This window comes from Linepithema humile, chromosome 1 (genome assembly GCF_040581485.1).
Source record: "Linepithema humile isolate Giens D197 chromosome 1, Lhum_UNIL_v1.0, whole genome shotgun sequence".
NCBI lineage: Eukaryota > Metazoa > Arthropoda > Insecta > Hymenoptera > Formicidae > Linepithema > Linepithema humile.
In genome coordinates this window covers 27,416,351-27,431,505 of record NC_090128.1, presented here as the reverse complement: position 1 = coordinate 27,431,505, position 15,155 = coordinate 27,416,351, and the positions used below count along the sequence as shown (strand labels likewise).

Genomic DNA, 15,155 nt, shown 5'->3' with positions numbered 1-15,155 from the left:
ATGTACTTTTTCTCTTTATCACTTTTTATAAAAAAAGAAAAAAGAAATAGAAGTTGGTATATGTTAATCGTCGGTAGTTCCAGTGTTGATCCCATGGTTGAGCATGGACTTTCGAAATTCGTGGTCCCATTGATGATGGTCGAGCACGGATCTCGAAACATTGATATGATCGAACATTGAACAATGGTCGACTATCAATACAAATTTCGGACGCAACTAGCGGAAACTGAGCCGAGCTCTGCGCTAGCGTCCTGCGAGAAACATCGAGACAATCACTCTCGAATTTTCGATGCAAATAGCGGTAACTGAGCTGAGCTCTGCGCTAAGCATCACTCGAAAAACGCCGAGGTCGTTATCCTCGGAATTCTCTCAAGTGAGAGATGTCATTTGCGTACACGAAAATGCGTATAACGTGATATTAAATCGATACTTATAAATTAAATCGTTAATCGTTAAATCATTATCTTTATCCGCGTTTCTCGGTTTATTTGATTTACACGAGTTTTCAGATATCTACATCTTTTATTAGGTAGGATTTTCTATTAGATAGAATTGTTTTATTAGGTAGGATTTTTTGTTAGGCAGGATTAAACAATTTTGTATAAATTTTGTATTTTTTTTATTTTTGTGCATCGATAAATATTGAAACTTCTGCTTTGACAGTGAGTTTGCAGTTTGTCGATGACAAAGAAAATGACAAAACTTTGGGTGGGCAAACAGCAAGATTTTCTTTCGAAAAACGAAAGAAATTTCTTCCGCAAATAAAGCATTATATTGAAAGTAAGGCGTTTAGATGTTTAAATATATAGAAAATAACTTTCACGATAGGAAAGTTTTCTACAGTTTTATAAGATACTTTGCTCTTTTCAAATAAAATTTTTTAAATTTTCCATAAATCTTTTAAATGTTTAAACGTCTTTATTGACAGCTTGATAGCAAATAAACTATTATATTAATTTTTATAATTGAAATATCGAGTTCAAAGGAATGATGAGGGTACATCTTCCTTTTATTTAATATTTCTGTTTTATGTTATTTTGTGTATTATTTCGGTGAAAAATTAAGAGGGCAATATATATAAGAAAATATATAAAAAGGTAATATAAAACAAATTATTGTTAATTCTATTTTAAATTATTTTGTTATATATTGTTACATATATTTTTCTCTATTTATTTTTCGATAAAAAAATGTTCCGTTTATTTGAAAATTTCATTTGTATTCTTTTGCGATTATTTACTTATCACTTAAGAGATATGAATGTTTTTTCAATTTCTTACATAATTGCGATTACCGTCGTAGTCGATCTCTTATATGTAAAACGATGCAAATGGAATCTTCAATAAATGTACAACATGAATATAAATGTACAAAATAAAATTTTCAATTCAACAATATTCACATTTATTTGTTTTAGGTTATCGAACAATGATATATTATGACAATAAAAAATGAAGAATAGTTTCCTAAAATAAAATAAATATTTTCTAGATTTTTATTAAACGCTTTTATTTTTTAGGTGTAATTTGTCAGGTATGATTTTTCAGACTTTTATTTAATGTTTCTTTATTTTTTATATTTATATATTTGATATGTATATGTATATCTGGTTAATGCTTTTAAGAAAGTTTTTTAACATGCTGTTTGATGTAGCGTCATAAAACTTTTAATTTTTTATCTATAATTATTTTCAGATTTTAACTTAATATTTTAATTTTTCAGATTTTAATTAAGTTTGTATTTTTTAGGTGTGATTTTGCAGGTATAATTTTTATTTTTATTTAATGTTTCTTTATCTTTTACACACATTAAAATATATAATTTTGTAATACATATAATTGTTATATTGAATTAACCAGTTGAGTGGTAATGTATCATATATGTACAAAAAAAAAGTGCCAAACGTGGTAATGTATCATATATGTACATTTCTAAATAACTCCACTAATTTTCAACAGATTTGCATAAAACTTGATATCCTAAGGTTTTTTGGGCTGCTGAACTTGAATCTGTTGTCAAAATTGTAAAATTTAAAATGGCGGATCCAATATGGCGACTGTTAATTGTTAAAACGACTAAAATATTAGAATTAGGTGAAATATTTATAAGACCTTATTTGTAGAGCTTTTTATGAGCTTCATTTTTTGTTTGACAACTTTTTTCGTACAATGAATATTTTCTGAAATAATTAACAAAAACGGTTTTATTTTTTAACCTTTGAGGGGAGCTGGGGGCGGAGGAGGCATTTGCGCCAAAAATCCATTTAGGAATATTATTTACTAGATGAAATAAGTATTTAGGCTGAATATAAGCCAAATCGGAGATGATAGCTTTTCGGAAGTCTACCCTCCTTTTTTGATCCATCTCCACTTTTGACTGGAAAGTCGTAGTAAACATTTTCAAAAATTATTGTTTTTGTCATGAAACGCCCTTTCAAATAATCCCTACTCGATCCATAGTGCCATTTAACATTTTACACCCCTATTCTGCCCCCCGCCTCTGGGGAGGGGATAGGGGAGGAATCCACACCCATTCCGAAAAGTTGCTTTTTCGAAAACTTTGAACCCATGTTTCACCGTTTTCCGATATTTTAACTTTTGGCACAAATCTTTCGGAAAAATCTACCACTCAACTGGTTAACATTTATCTTATGACGATGTTGGATAAACAAATATGGGAAATATTTGCCGAATCGATAACAATTGGTAAGTGTATTACCAGAAAACAAATATATGTATTTGTGTACAAATTAATTAAATATATCGAGCTGTTTGTGTGTTATCGTAGCTTTGGCTCTGTATTTCTTGTACGGCGTATGGCATAGTAATAACCGAGAAAAGAAGTTATCATCGAAATCTACTGACAAAGAAAATGGCGAAAAAAAATTTTTAATGGCAAAGCATGGGAAAATGGTGACGTTTCTCATTACAAGTGATAAACTAAGAAATTGTTATAATAATGTGTATTTAGTGCTCTAACATTCTTGCGTTGTATAGTTAAATATATTTTATACATTTATAAATAAAATTTTAATAACTATATACTATTATTTTATACTATATCTTTATCATTTCTCTATTTTATACTATCGCTTTAGCATTTATTTTATACTGTATACTATATCAATACAAAACAAATTGAAAACTGAACTATGTTTTCTCTTCCTCTCATTGTTAAAATTTTATAATAATACGATATATTGGCAAAAATTTGATTAATTATTATGAAAGAAACAACTCGAAAATATGATTGCACGTTCGGTTTACGATAACAATCAACGATAGCAAAGAGAAATAAAAAGTTGTACATTTAATTTTGTACGTCGTCTGTGTCGCGTTTATACTACGCTTAAACTACTTGAATACACTTTCTATGTTTTATGCATAAAAATGAAATGTATTCATTAATATATTCGCGTTTTACAGCATGACAGCACTTTTTTATGTCATATCATAACATTAAAATATAAATAAATATGTAAACTTTCATAAATAAATTATTATCACAATTTTTGCAGCGTTATTTTAAACTCGTTAGCTTTGTTTAAGATGAGAATTGATTTTATTCCATTAAAATACCGCATTTAAATACATTTACAACGTTTTACGTTGTCTTATATTTTTATATAAATAAATATATAAATATATAAATATATAAAAGTTAAAATTAAAAATAAATATCCTCGAAATAAAATGTTTGAAAAAGAAATATTGTTTTGTATGTGTATGAGTACCGACTTTCCACACAATAAATCTCGATGAAATAAATTTCGCAAAATACACGGTTTAACGAGTCATTTATATACAAATTTATAACTATCAAAATTAATTTTTTATAATTTTTATCCTTTATTACCTCAATTCAATTTTAATTAAATATAAATCAATATTCACAAATAAATAAATATTCAAGCATCAAGTATCTTGTATCTATCTATCATAAAAGAAGGAATTTTGCGCAATTGATTTACTTCAAATAGGTAATAGAAAATGGAAAATACAAATTATATCTCAATAAATAAGAATTGTGTAACAAATTTCGCATTGTACATCGATTAAATTGCGTATTTCGAAAGATTTATTTAATCGAAATTCATTGCGTCGGCAGCCGTTTTCACACAAAGCGACGTGTTTCGTGACATTTCTATTGCGTGGGCATTTATTAATTTAATTTTTATTCGTATATTTATTCATTTGTGTTACAATACGAAATAGAAAAACGCTCAAAGAGCTTTAAAACGTAAAATTTTAATCAAGTAAAATTAATTTTTATATTGGATTACGTTGACAAATCTACAGATAAAAATTTTAAAAATACGATAGAAGGCAAAAAATAAAATAGTAAATTATTTATCAAACTTAAAACTCTGAACGCCAAAGAATATCTTATAATGTGGAAAATATATATCATATTAGGAATTTCTTTCACTCACGGCAAGGGAAGGTTTGGTGGGGTTGTTTACATACGCTCTGTAGCCTACGTGCTCTATGTCCTCTCTCCCTCACTTCCACGCTTTCTCTCTCGCACGCGTTATCGGCACGCACATTCCTTTCCCCTACTCCTAAATCACACTTGAATCCTTCGACACGACCAGTGATGCCAATTCGAGCTCGCTGGTACCATGGGTACCGTAGTGGAGGGGATACCCACACAAGCGAAATCGCTGACGTCACATGTCCGTGTGGCTCCGCGAGCACACAGTGGGTATCTCCTCCACTACGGTACCCATGGTACTAGCAGCCAGCGAGCTCGAATTGGCATCACTGATTCTGATCATAAATCAGTTGAGAAGCAAGAAATCTGCTTCGAGTTTTGGCTAAAATGGTTTCAATCTTGGCTAAAATTTTAGGTGGCTTGCGCATGTGTGCGGTACCCCCTCCATTCATGCTGCTTGCTGCTTGCGTCCAGTGTTGCGATATGGGACCGGTTGTATGCGCATGTGCGGCTCTGCGCATGTGCAGTGATGGAGATCCAGTGCCGTTATATGTTATGTGTTGACCGTATGGCGGGACGTTTTGACATGAGAAGGTCTGGTGACTACAAATAAGGTAAGATTTATTTATTTACAAGCATGGAATCTACGGAGCCAGCAGCTAAAAAACCAAGAAGTAAAAAATTTCAATCAATTTCAAAAAATTTAGAAATATTTTTAATGTAGCGGGGTAACGGTGCCTTGTTTAATTTGTATGAGACACTGTACTGACGCCGTATTGTCGCACATGCGCATACAACCGGTCCCATATCGCAACACTGCTTGCGTCTCAAATCTGGCCACACTGCCATAGACATAATGAAAGAAGGGAGAAAAAGGTGGAAATGTATTGAGGAAAATATTTCTAATCAATAATTAACTGTCAGTTATGCAAAGCGAGCAGTATCAATTTTAATGTACAGTCATATTTATTCTTTTTTGTGATGCATTTCTCAAATAATGTAATGTGTATTATGTATTCTATTATGGATTTATTTATTGTCAATGAGAGCAATAAGCAATAAAATAATTGCTCTCAAAAGCCATATGAGCTGAATTGTATATATTTTATGATTGACTGAATAATTGCATAAATGCAACAAAAATGGTTGAAATGGTAGAAGACATGGATAGTTTAGATGACAAACTGTTTGGTGATGCATTTAAGAGGAACTCATCCACGGAGAATAGCAAAAGACGAATTACATTTGCAGGTTCAATCTAATGTTGCCTAATATATATAATTTTATGTATTATCTAAGAGATACTTATAAATGTATTTAATAAAATATATTTTTTTATTCTTTTACAAATTATATATATATCTTATTTTTTATTTTACAGATGAAGATGATCCATTAACTGATTTGTTAGCTGAAAAAGAAGATTTTCCATCAAGTCAAAAAAATCCAATGCCAGTAAAAGATAAGCGAAATATAATAGATGATTTATTTAATAAGAAGGTTTCCAATGAATCATTAACAAAATCAAAATCTGATGAAAAAGAGAACAGCTTGATGTCTGCATTAAGTGCTACAGGATTTGATCAACCAAAAGCATCAGATGATAAAGCAAAAAAGTTATCCCTGATGCAAGATTTGTTTGGAAATACATTACACATGTCACCATCAAAAGAATCAAACATTAGTAAAAAGTCTGTTCAGTCAGAACAGGTTGCACAATATACAATGGAGGTTTCTAAGACACAATCACAACATTCGACATATGCACCAACAGCTTTAGGAACACGAGAATCTCGTAGAGGAAAGAGGACTTCAGAGATAATGAATGATCCTCTAGGATTATTTTCTTTGAGCACAACATCAAGTAAAACTGGACAAACTGTAAGTATATTGATATGTTTAAGTGATGATTTATAATACATTTGATTTATTTATTTATGCTTCATAATTTTTTTTGTTTTAAAGACACTAGAAAGACATGCAGTGTCTACAGATTCAAATAACGATAAATTAGAAACTAAAGATTTACCAGATTGGTTGGAACCTAAAAAGACACAAGAAGATAAAACTAGCAATTATACTCAAGAGAGAACAATGCCAACTGAAGAATTATTTAAACACAGAAGATCTGATTCCGATAAAATTATTCAAGATGTAAACGATATTATTGATATGCTAATACAGTAGTTTTCTTTTATTTGTAATTTTGTATTATATTACAGGTAACAAACATACAAGAGAATGAGACAAGAGTAACTGAATCACTGCCACATGAGAAGGAACGATTAAGAAAATTATCAGACAGTCAAAATATAGAAACTAATGAATCCGAAAAACGAAAAATTAAGGAAGATTATCCTGAAGTAAGTTCTAACGATGTTAAGGACAAAACAAATTTGTATATAATTATTTCTTATTACAATCAACATTTATATTTAATCTTTTATAGTCCAACACAATGGATGTTTTAATTAATTCCGATATAAATAAAAATTCAGGAAAAGCACAAGATAATTTAATTAGCAAAAACACAAGCTATGAAAATGTAATCCAGAAGCTGGAATTAGAAAAGTCTCATCTGACAGTAACAATACATAGTTTAAACGAAAAATATGAAAATGAAATAATGATTCTAGACGAATCATATAAGTAAGTAGAATCATGTTTATAAATATAAATATTGCTAAACAACTTCTTTTCAAAAATTATCCAACTTTTCTTAGACGGCAAATAGGATTCCTGCAAGAGAGAACAGATACATTGGAGAAAAGAATGCAACAAGAACTTGAATGTTTAGAAACAGATTATGAAGCAAAGATTGAAAAATTAAAGAACGAAAAAATGAAAATTGAAACATCTTACAAGGAAGAAATACAGAATTTAAAGGTATACAATTTTTCGGTTAATTATCATTATTGATTATATTTACTGCAGTTAATTTTAGCTTTAATTATCATTAATTATTTGATTTGATAGAAGGAACATGCGCAAAGTATAGAAGAAATTTATGAACGCCATTCTCAAAATATAAGACTGCTGCAGAAAGAACATTTTGATACTATAGAGAATATATTAAAAATGAGAGAAATTGAGAATTTAGCTATGACAACTATAGCGACTCACAAGACTGACTTGCAGAATTTGTTACAAAAAGCTAATTTTATTATAGAGAATATAAAAAATGTGCAAGAAAAGACTGACCAAAGAGATGACCAAAGCGTAAAGTTAAGAGAGTACTACTTAAAGAATCAGGAAGAAGATATGCAAAGTATATATTAAACAATGTTTGAGATGCATTTAGATAAGTAGTTTGATAATTTTAAGTAATTTGTATTTTTTTCTTTTATATAATATTTCTGTAGTACGAAATATGGAAATAAAGAAACAACAGGAGCTACTGGAACAAGAACGTGACAAAATGATGAAAGTAGCAAATAGATTGGATTCGCACGTTTCGCAATTAGTGCTTGATTTAGAAAAAAAAAGTACTTTGCTCAACGAGGCGCTGGAAACGTTAAAAAGAAGAGAAGAATTTTTGTCACACGAAAGAGAAGCATTTGAAGAAAAAGTACGATGGGAACGTAATCATTTACAGGTACTTATCTGGTATAATTTAATATTTTAATATATTGACATGTATATTTAAAATCTTATCTATCATATATACATGGTATTACAAGGCTCTAAAAGAATCTTGGTTAAATGAACAAGAGAGGCAACTGAAGGCTTTAACAAAGGAAAAAGAGATTATTGCGGCTAAAAAAAGGCAATATGAAGTTTTAAGGACAATAAAAACTAATACGGATAATATTACGAAGATAGAGGTAAATTAATGTATAATTTATGATGTGTATATATATATTAAACTATAAAAAATAAAATATTTTTTCAGTCAGCTGCTGCTATAAAAACAGCTCAAGATGCTACTTTACTCACAAATCAGGAACGATTAAAATGGCAAGAAAAACTCAAATATCTTGAAGCGCAGCAACAGGCTTTACAGAAAAAAGAATACCGGCTTTTAACACATGCTCAAGATCTCGAAAACTTTACACAGGTAATGATTAATTACAGCATATATTTGATATATAATGGCAACATAATTATATTATAATTACAAACAATTTAATAATTATATAGATAGCATTCACGAAAAATGAGGAAGCTATTAAAGCACTAAAAGAAGCACGCCATATCGAAAACGAGCATAAAGTTAAATTTGATCCTCACTTTGGCATACTTGAAAAGTTTAATTCAGCAAGGTAAATGAGATAATGAATAAAATTTAATATATGATATTTAGATACTTTTAAATTTTTTTTAGTGAAAAGTTGGCTTTGACAAATGCTCAAGTGGCAAAATTGAAAAGAACTACGAATGCTCCATATAATTATGCAGACAAGCGAACATTATCCAATCAACAACACGCATTTCAAGTTGCTACTCATTTTACAGTAAGAAAAAAATTATTGTAAAACAGTTTTTAATCAATTTTTTATAACCTTTTTATATCACAAAAGTATATATAATTGTTTCAGGAGGTTGTAGATCCTCAATTGGTAATGTTGAAATTGAACCTGGATGACCAATTGGATAACGTTCAATATATGACTGCCATGAAACTTTGATACAACGTTAGATATATATTAACATCAATCAATGCATATAAAAATATCAGTATAATAAATAGACTATTACATACTTCTTATATCTAAAAACGTATAAAAATTGTTTAATATTTTATGTATTTTGAATAACAGACAATAAACATTGACACTTATTTGATAGTTGCTCCACTCATGTCTATTAGTAGTATTATATTGGACATAATATTGGCATACTTATTTGTTAGTTGATCCACGTATGTCTGTCTCACAGTATGTGTTATAATTCATAGTATTTTCATCTGAAAATAATAATAAATTATTACTTTAATAATATAAAGAGAAATTAGTTGCTAAAAAAGACATACTAAAAAGGATGTACTTCTCAAATCTCGCAGTTTCTTCATTAATTTGTTTTCTCTAGAGTTACTCATCTAAAAATGATAATTTATTATTATTTTCAGATTTGAGAAGTATGTCCTTTTTAGCAACTAATTTCTCTTTATACTATTATACTATGAATATTAAATATACTATGAATTGAGACATGAGTGAATCAACTATCAAATAAATATGTCAATGTTTATTGTCTGTTTTTGGCTTAGTTTACACCGATTGTTTAGTACGCGTACCAAACTAAGCCATTCTGAATACATAAAATATTAAACAATTTTTATATGTTTTTAGATATAAGAAGCATGTAATATTATTCACAATATACAGTAAAATTGGTATTAAAAGTACTAGAATCAGACTTCATCACTATTAACACTATTAACACTATTCTCTGAGATATGTTCTTGAAGTAAAGCTGTATTGTCTTTTAACGTATCCAGTTGTGCAATGCTGCATCTGGTTTGATATAATTCACTTTCTACAGATTCTGTGCATGTTGTCTAAAAAAAAGAATTTAAGAAATGTATTTTTTTTTTAGAATATTCTTTGTTCATATATACTATGCTCTATATAACTTTCAATATTTACCACAGCTTCAATGAGTTTTGAGGAATCCACATTATTTTCCTCTGCATTATTAAGTGTCTTACAAGTCTCTCCTATGTTGTTTAAAAATTCAATCCCATCAATAAACATTGTTTTTACGTCTCTATAAAAAAGTATCAAAATTTTAGACCAACTCTAAAGAACAGAAGAATTCTTACGTACTGTGCACAATCATGTGAAACAGGTAAGCCTGAAATATCCTTTGAAGAATGTATAATTTTGTGGATAGAATGTTTGTGCGCTGTCATCGTATTGAGATGTTTTGTAATGTTCTCCTTGATATGTTCTCTTTCATCTATAAACAATTCAACATTGAAAACATAATGATTATCTTGTGCAGAATAACAATATAAAGAGAAATTAGTTGCTAAAAAGGACATACTTCTCAAGTCTCGCAATTTCTTCATTAATTTATTCTCTTTAGAGTGTTCCTCATCGAGACGGTCTAATTCATGTTGAGCAGCGAGTCTTTTCTGCTGCATAATCTTTATAAAACTTTCTATATTTTCCATACCAGAAAACATTATGGTAAAAAAATTCTTCCAAAGTTTAATCCGTTGCACTAATTATAATATATTATCTTTTTTATATATTATCAATGGCACTCAGTGACACTCAATAATACTTTCATCTGTTGAGTTCAAGTTTTCAAACTTCTATATATATGCGATATGAAAAGCAGAATGAACAACTCAAGAGTTATATTATTCCCCAAGCTTTATGACTTTACAATTTGTGTATTTAAAACAATAGCAAATATATATATGAATTTATTAACAAATATTGAAAGTTTCGAAATATGCTTTGCTTAAAAAAACATGATGGTTGTGACTAAATGTGGAACCAAAGAGAAGCCTGAGAGAGGCCATGCCATGGGTAGAACTATTTCCTAAATGGTGGTCATAGTGATAATTTCTAACCAACTTTTGAAGATTCTTGGACAAGAATATAACATAACCTTTTTTGATAACGTTTCAAAACAATAATTGATGGCACGTTAAATACACAATAAAAGAAAAAAGTTTCAAAACAATGTCTGCAGAAGAAAATTTTGAACAGGTTTAATCAATTTAAACGTTTTCTTTATATTGAAAGTCACTTTTCATATTCACTTTATAAAAAGCAAAGTTAAGAGCAAGTTAAATATATTTTAATAATGTAGGAATTTTTAAAAATATTTATTTTAATATTTAAATAATAATTAGAACGATAAATATTATAATTATTATAAGTAATTATCACAAATTTGTAAATATCTTGTAAATTTGTCTACTACGTAATTATGTTTGAATATTTTTCTAGTTCGAGGATGAAGAGGCAGAAATTCCTATCGGTGGGACTTTGCCTGGTGGAAGAAAACGTTTATTTTCCAAGGAACTGCGTTGTATGATGTATGGCTTTGGCGACGATCAAAATCCTTATACAGAAAGCGTTGATTTATTGGAAGATCTAGTTATTGAATTTATAACAGAAATGACACATAGAGCGATGGAAATTGGACGTACTGGACGAGTTCAAGTGGAAGATATTGTGTTTTTAGGTAATTTAAGATACATATAAATTTATACATATAGGATACATTTTTAAATATTTTAAACATATTTATACATATAAATGTTTTCTGTTTTACATAAGATTTATTGCTTATATTATACCTCTAGTTCATAAACTTGTTTATGTTTGCACAGTGAGAAAAGATCCCAGGAAATATGCCAGAGTGAAAGATCTTCTAACGATGAATGAAGAACTTAAAAAAGCAAGAAAGGCTTTTGATGAGGTGAAATATGCAGGTACTGTCAAAGATTGATACATACAATTGTAATGTTATATTCATCGAATGTGAAATGTTTCTAAATTTATATTAATCTATACTAAAATAATATCTTTAAATTAGCATGGGTAATTTGCAAGTAGTATTTGTTCGATATATACAATTTGTTTGATATATTTGGTATAACGGATCTGCATATATATGTCTTGAAAAAATCAAATATTTTAGATATATTTATTGCTGGACAATTATTTATTCACATTGCTTTATTTTGCAATAACATATGTAATTGCTTACAAGTAAAAACTTGTATACTATTATTTAGTGTAGATATGACAATCTTTTGACAAAAATTTTTATATTTTTAGATAAAGTGTAGATGTACCGAAATTCACAAATAAACACAGAATTAATAAAAAGAAAAATAAACTTATTTTTAACTAGATAATAAAATAAAACAAGTTTAGTATATATTTTTAAACTACTAATATATTGTAGTTGCATAATTGATAATATTCTGAATTGCAAAATATTCAAAGCACATCTTTCACTTGTTACAACTTATTAATCAAAAGGGAACAAATTTCTCCGATTAAATCTTAATTTAAAAACTACATTGTACTTCATTTACATATAAATAATCTTAATAAAATATTATATTGTATCATTTGATAGCAAAGTATTCTATGTATATTTATATAATATAAATACAACATTACAACAAAATATATTTCGCTACTCTATTTTCGTTTTCTACACAGTGAGATCGTCATTTAATATCAGCAATTTATTATTTTTCCTTGATTTAGTTCTGTTTGCATCGTTTCTGTACAGGTTTGCAAAGTTATATATTATTTTTCTGCATGGTGTGATTGTTATGTTTCAGCATGTATAATGTTTGCATGTAGTTTTATCGTTCGTTTTATTTGTTATGAGTTTCCTACATATGAATCTCTTGAGAAATTCCGCAACTATTTTACAATGTCACAAACGGCCTGTTTTGCTGACAGAATAACGTCGTTGAGTCCCACACCTTGGTAAGAAGAACCACACAGTCCCAGAGGAATACGGTTCGCGGAAATATAATCGTGGATACGTTTTACACGTTGGGTATGACCCACAACATGCTGTGGGATACAGTCTTTCAGAACAACAACGTTATGTGCCACTGGTTCTTTCGTGATACGTAAGATATCCTTCGTATGATCAATCGCCGTCATTAACAACTGCTCCTTTGTCGGATTCGGTCCAAAATATTTCTCAAACCATGCACCTCCCATCATTACGGTCAACACCTAAATCATAATATAAAATTTTGGTCATACATGTAAAAAGTTAAAAAAATATTTTGTGTTCTAAAATTTAATTCTCATAGTTTTGTATATATAAAAATAAAATTATAAAAAAAAATCAAGATTGGCTTGTAATACATAAATGAAGGAGTAAATGCCTCTAAACAGGAAATAAAATTGTTTTAAATCATTATACATACTGTAGAAGACTCCTGAGGAAATACGCAGGAGTCAAAAATCACGCCTAGCAGAGGAAGATTTTCTTTTGGAGGTATGAGGAAACCAAATGCCTGCAGAGGCAAAATGTCTCCCTGGAATTCAAGATTGACTACTCCTACTGTTACAGTAGGTATTGCCTTTAACTCCGCTGACAGTGTAGGATGTTGGTCCTGCACTAGTCCGGCTAAGTCTTTTGCACATAAACTCGAGATAACGCGTGAGCATTCCTGAATACCACCGTTAACCAATAACTCTACATGATCTGATTTAAACGTTAATTTTTCACATTTTTTTTTAGTTTGTACTTTTACTCCTCGTTTTTTTAAATTTTCAGCTAATGCCTGAGGTAGTTGTTCTAATCCACCCTGCAAGCTCCATAGTGCCCAGTTTTCTTTTTGAGCTCTGTCTGCTAAAGTCCGATTTAAACTCACAGAATCAAGATTGTCATTTTTCTTTATTGCATTATGTTTTGACTTTGAAAAGATTTTCTTCAGTTGCTCTGCCAATATACCCTTTATTATAGAACCATGTTTCTGCTCTGCCTCAAATAGAGACTTCAATAAAAAATTGACGCTTATCTTGCGCGCATCTCCGGCACAAATTCCACAGATCATTGGGCTAATCAGTTTATCAGCAATGTCTTGGCCAAATCTTCTCTGAATAAAACTATAAATACTTTCATCTTCTTTGAATACTTTGGGAGCTCTCAAGTCTGTCCACACACAGTTTATCAAGGGACGATCTAGCAACGAAGTTGTTTTGAAGATGCCTTTTAACGAAGTTGGTAATAGATGCAGTGCCTCATCTGTGTAAATTAATCTATTTCGCGATGCAGGATGACTTGACGTGATACGAATTAATTTATCATTCAATTGGAGATCCTCCACTAAGTTAAGAGTATTTTTGCCAGCTAATCCAGTTGGCCTAACAGTTCTTGGTCCTTGTTCAAAAATTGCCCCGCTTGGTGAACTTTTACTCCGTATCCATCCTCCCACACGATTAGAAGCTTCTAATAAAATAATAGAAGCAATTTTTGCATCATTAGCAGCATAATAAGCTGCTGATAAACCTGACATACCACCTCCTAGTATTATTGTCATTTTAATGTCTATTGTCCAATAAATACTATATCTGTCTTAATCAATAAGTTTTTTGCTAGCACACTATATTATACAATTAATATCTTAAATGTTTACATATACCTATGCTGTTAAATTTTATATATTATTAAAATTAACTTATTCTTATATACAGATAAATATAGTTTTATTTGTAAATAAAACGGATAAATGCTAAATTTTTTTTGCAAATATATAATAATTTGTAAAGATAAATAACATAATGCACAATAAAACTTGAATATTTTAATACTATTTGAGCTGTGTTATAAACTTTAACAAATATCACTAATATAACTGTAGATAACAGTAATCTCCAGGTTATATTCTGTAGACGAACACGTTTTCTACAATATTAAATATATTCACAAAAATGTAACAGTTATGCAATTGTAGATGATTGTAGACACAAACTTCTTGGCGGTGTTTACACGATTTACACAGTGACGCCAGGTTTAAGATGCAAACTAAATGGTTTGCGTCTTAACTAAAAATGGTTCGAATCTTGATTTAAATGGTTTGAGTCTTGGCCATGAATGTAAGAATATATGGAGCAGAGCATGGACCTCAGTATTCCAATATGGGACCGGTTGTATTCGCATGTGCGGCAATACGGCGTCGGTACGGTGTCTTATACGAGTTAAACAAGGCACCGTTACCCCGCTACATTAAAAATATTTCAAAATTTTTTTAAATTGATTGAAATTTTCTACTT

The 15,155-nt window shown here is 29.5% G+C and overlaps 4 protein-coding genes across 8 annotated transcripts; 2 read left to right on the top strand and 2 right to left on the bottom strand.

The window, feature by feature from the left end:
* Positions 1-4,904: 4,904 nt before the first annotated feature.
* On the top strand, positions 4,905-9,214 carry LOC105668542 (fas-binding factor 1-like). Its single transcript, XM_012360988.2, has 13 exons — positions 4,905-5,685; positions 5,816-6,315; positions 6,400-6,588; positions 6,657-6,797; positions 6,884-7,083; positions 7,158-7,320; positions 7,411-7,702; positions 7,797-8,029; positions 8,115-8,258; positions 8,327-8,491; positions 8,575-8,696; positions 8,759-8,888; positions 8,973-9,214. The coding sequence occupies exons 1-13, from the start codon at positions 5,577-5,579 to the stop codon at positions 9,060-9,062; spliced, it is 2,478 nt and encodes an 825-aa protein (XP_012216411.1). The 5' UTR covers positions 4,905-5,576; the 3' UTR covers positions 9,063-9,214.
* Positions 9,215-9,606: 392 nt separating this feature from the next.
* LOC105668545 (uncharacterized) lies at positions 9,607-10,716 on the bottom strand. Of its 2 annotated transcripts, XM_012360990.2 has the most exons (4): positions 10,423-10,716; positions 10,203-10,335; positions 10,023-10,143; positions 9,607-9,934 (listed from the first exon to the last, which is right to left on the bottom strand). In XM_012360990.2, the coding sequence occupies exons 1-4, from the start codon at positions 10,562-10,564 to the stop codon at positions 9,788-9,790; spliced, it is 543 nt and encodes a 180-aa protein (XP_012216413.1). In that variant the 5' UTR covers positions 10,565-10,716; the 3' UTR covers positions 9,607-9,787. The 2 variants fall into 2 exon arrangements, with proteins under 2 accessions (XP_012216413.1, XP_067205126.1); XM_067349025.1 differs by having other exon boundaries at positions 10,203-10,716.
* Positions 10,717-10,927: 211 nt separating this feature from the next.
* Taf13 (TATA-box binding protein associated factor 13) lies at positions 10,928-13,225 on the top strand. Of its 3 annotated transcripts, none has more exons than XM_012360993.2 (4): positions 10,928-11,099; positions 11,343-11,580; positions 11,729-11,830; positions 12,822-13,225. In XM_012360993.2, the coding sequence occupies exons 1-4, from the start codon at positions 11,073-11,075 to the stop codon at positions 12,824-12,826; spliced, it is 372 nt and encodes a 123-aa protein (XP_012216416.1). In that variant the 5' UTR covers positions 10,928-11,072; the 3' UTR covers positions 12,827-13,225. The 3 variants fall into 3 exon arrangements, with proteins under 3 accessions (XP_012216416.1, XP_012216415.1, XP_012216414.1); XM_012360992.2 differs by lacking the exon at positions 12,822-13,225 and adding an exon at positions 12,180-12,541; XM_012360991.2 differs by lacking the exon at positions 12,822-13,225 and having other exon boundaries at positions 11,729-12,240.
* Positions 11,727-14,682, bottom strand: Ppox (protoporphyrinogen oxidase). Of its 2 annotated transcripts, XM_067348848.1 has the most exons (3): positions 13,304-14,682; positions 12,822-13,106; positions 11,727-11,830 (listed from the first exon to the last, which is right to left on the bottom strand). In XM_067348848.1, exons 1-3 carry the CDS (start codon positions 14,420-14,422, stop codon positions 11,789-11,791), a joined length of 1,446 nt encoding a protein of 481 aa, XP_067204949.1. In that variant the 5' UTR covers positions 14,423-14,682; the 3' UTR covers positions 11,727-11,788. The 2 variants fall into 2 exon arrangements, with proteins under 2 accessions (XP_067204949.1, XP_012216412.1); XM_012360989.2 differs by lacking the exon at positions 11,727-11,830 and having other exon boundaries at positions 12,717-13,106.
* Positions 14,683-15,155: the final 473 nt, after the last annotated feature.

What these genes read in the sequence shown, in the direction of transcription:
- LOC105668542 (XM_012360988.2), top strand. Translation starts at nt 5,577, where the DNA reads ATGGTTGAAATGGTAGAAGACATGGATAGTTTAGATGACAAACTGTTT. An exon ending in CAAGTAAAACTGGACAAACT is followed by an intron (nt 6,316 to 6,399) that starts GTAAGTATATTG and finishes TTTGTTTTAAAG; the next exon opens with ACACTAGAAAGACATGCAGT. An exon ending in AAGAAATACAGAATTTAAAG is followed by an intron (nt 7,321 to 7,410) that starts GTATACAATTTT and finishes TTGATTTGATAG; the next exon opens with AAGGAACATGCGCAAAGTAT.
- Ppox (XM_067348848.1), bottom strand. Translation starts at nt 14,422, where the DNA reads ATGACAATAATACTAGGAGGTGGTATGTCAGGTTTATCAGCAGCTTAT. An exon ending in TTCCTCAGGAGTCTTCTACA is followed by an intron (nt 13,107 to 13,303) that starts GTATGTATAATG and finishes ATTATGATTTAG; the next exon opens with GTGTTGACCGTAATGATGGG. An exon ending in TGGGACTCAACGACGTTATT is followed by an intron (nt 11,831 to 12,821) that starts CTGTCAGCAAAA and finishes CTTTGACAGTAC; the next exon opens with CTGCATATTTCACCTCATCA.
- LOC105668545 (XM_067349025.1), bottom strand. Translation starts at nt 10,564, where the DNA reads ATGTTTTCTGGTATGGAAAATATAGAAAGTTTTATAAAGATTATGCAG. An exon ending in GTTTCACATGATTGTGCACA is followed by an intron (nt 10,144 to 10,202) that starts GTACGTAAGAAT and finishes ACTTTTTTATAG; the next exon opens with AGACGTAAAAACAATGTTTA. An exon ending in CAAAACTCATTGAAGCTGTG is followed by an intron (nt 9,935 to 10,022) that starts GTAAATATTGAA and finishes TCTTTTTTTTAG; the next exon opens with ACAACATGCACAGAATCTGT.
- Taf13 (XM_012360991.2), top strand. Translation starts at nt 11,073, where the DNA reads ATGTCTGCAGAAGAAAATTTTGAACAG. An exon ending in CAGAAGAAAATTTTGAACAG is followed by an intron (nt 11,100 to 11,342) that starts GTTTAATCAATT and finishes ATATTTTTCTAG; the next exon opens with TTCGAGGATGAAGAGGCAGA. An exon ending in GGAAGATATTGTGTTTTTAG is followed by an intron (nt 11,581 to 11,728) that starts GTAATTTAAGAT and finishes ATGTTTGCACAG; the next exon opens with TGAGAAAAGATCCCAGGAAA.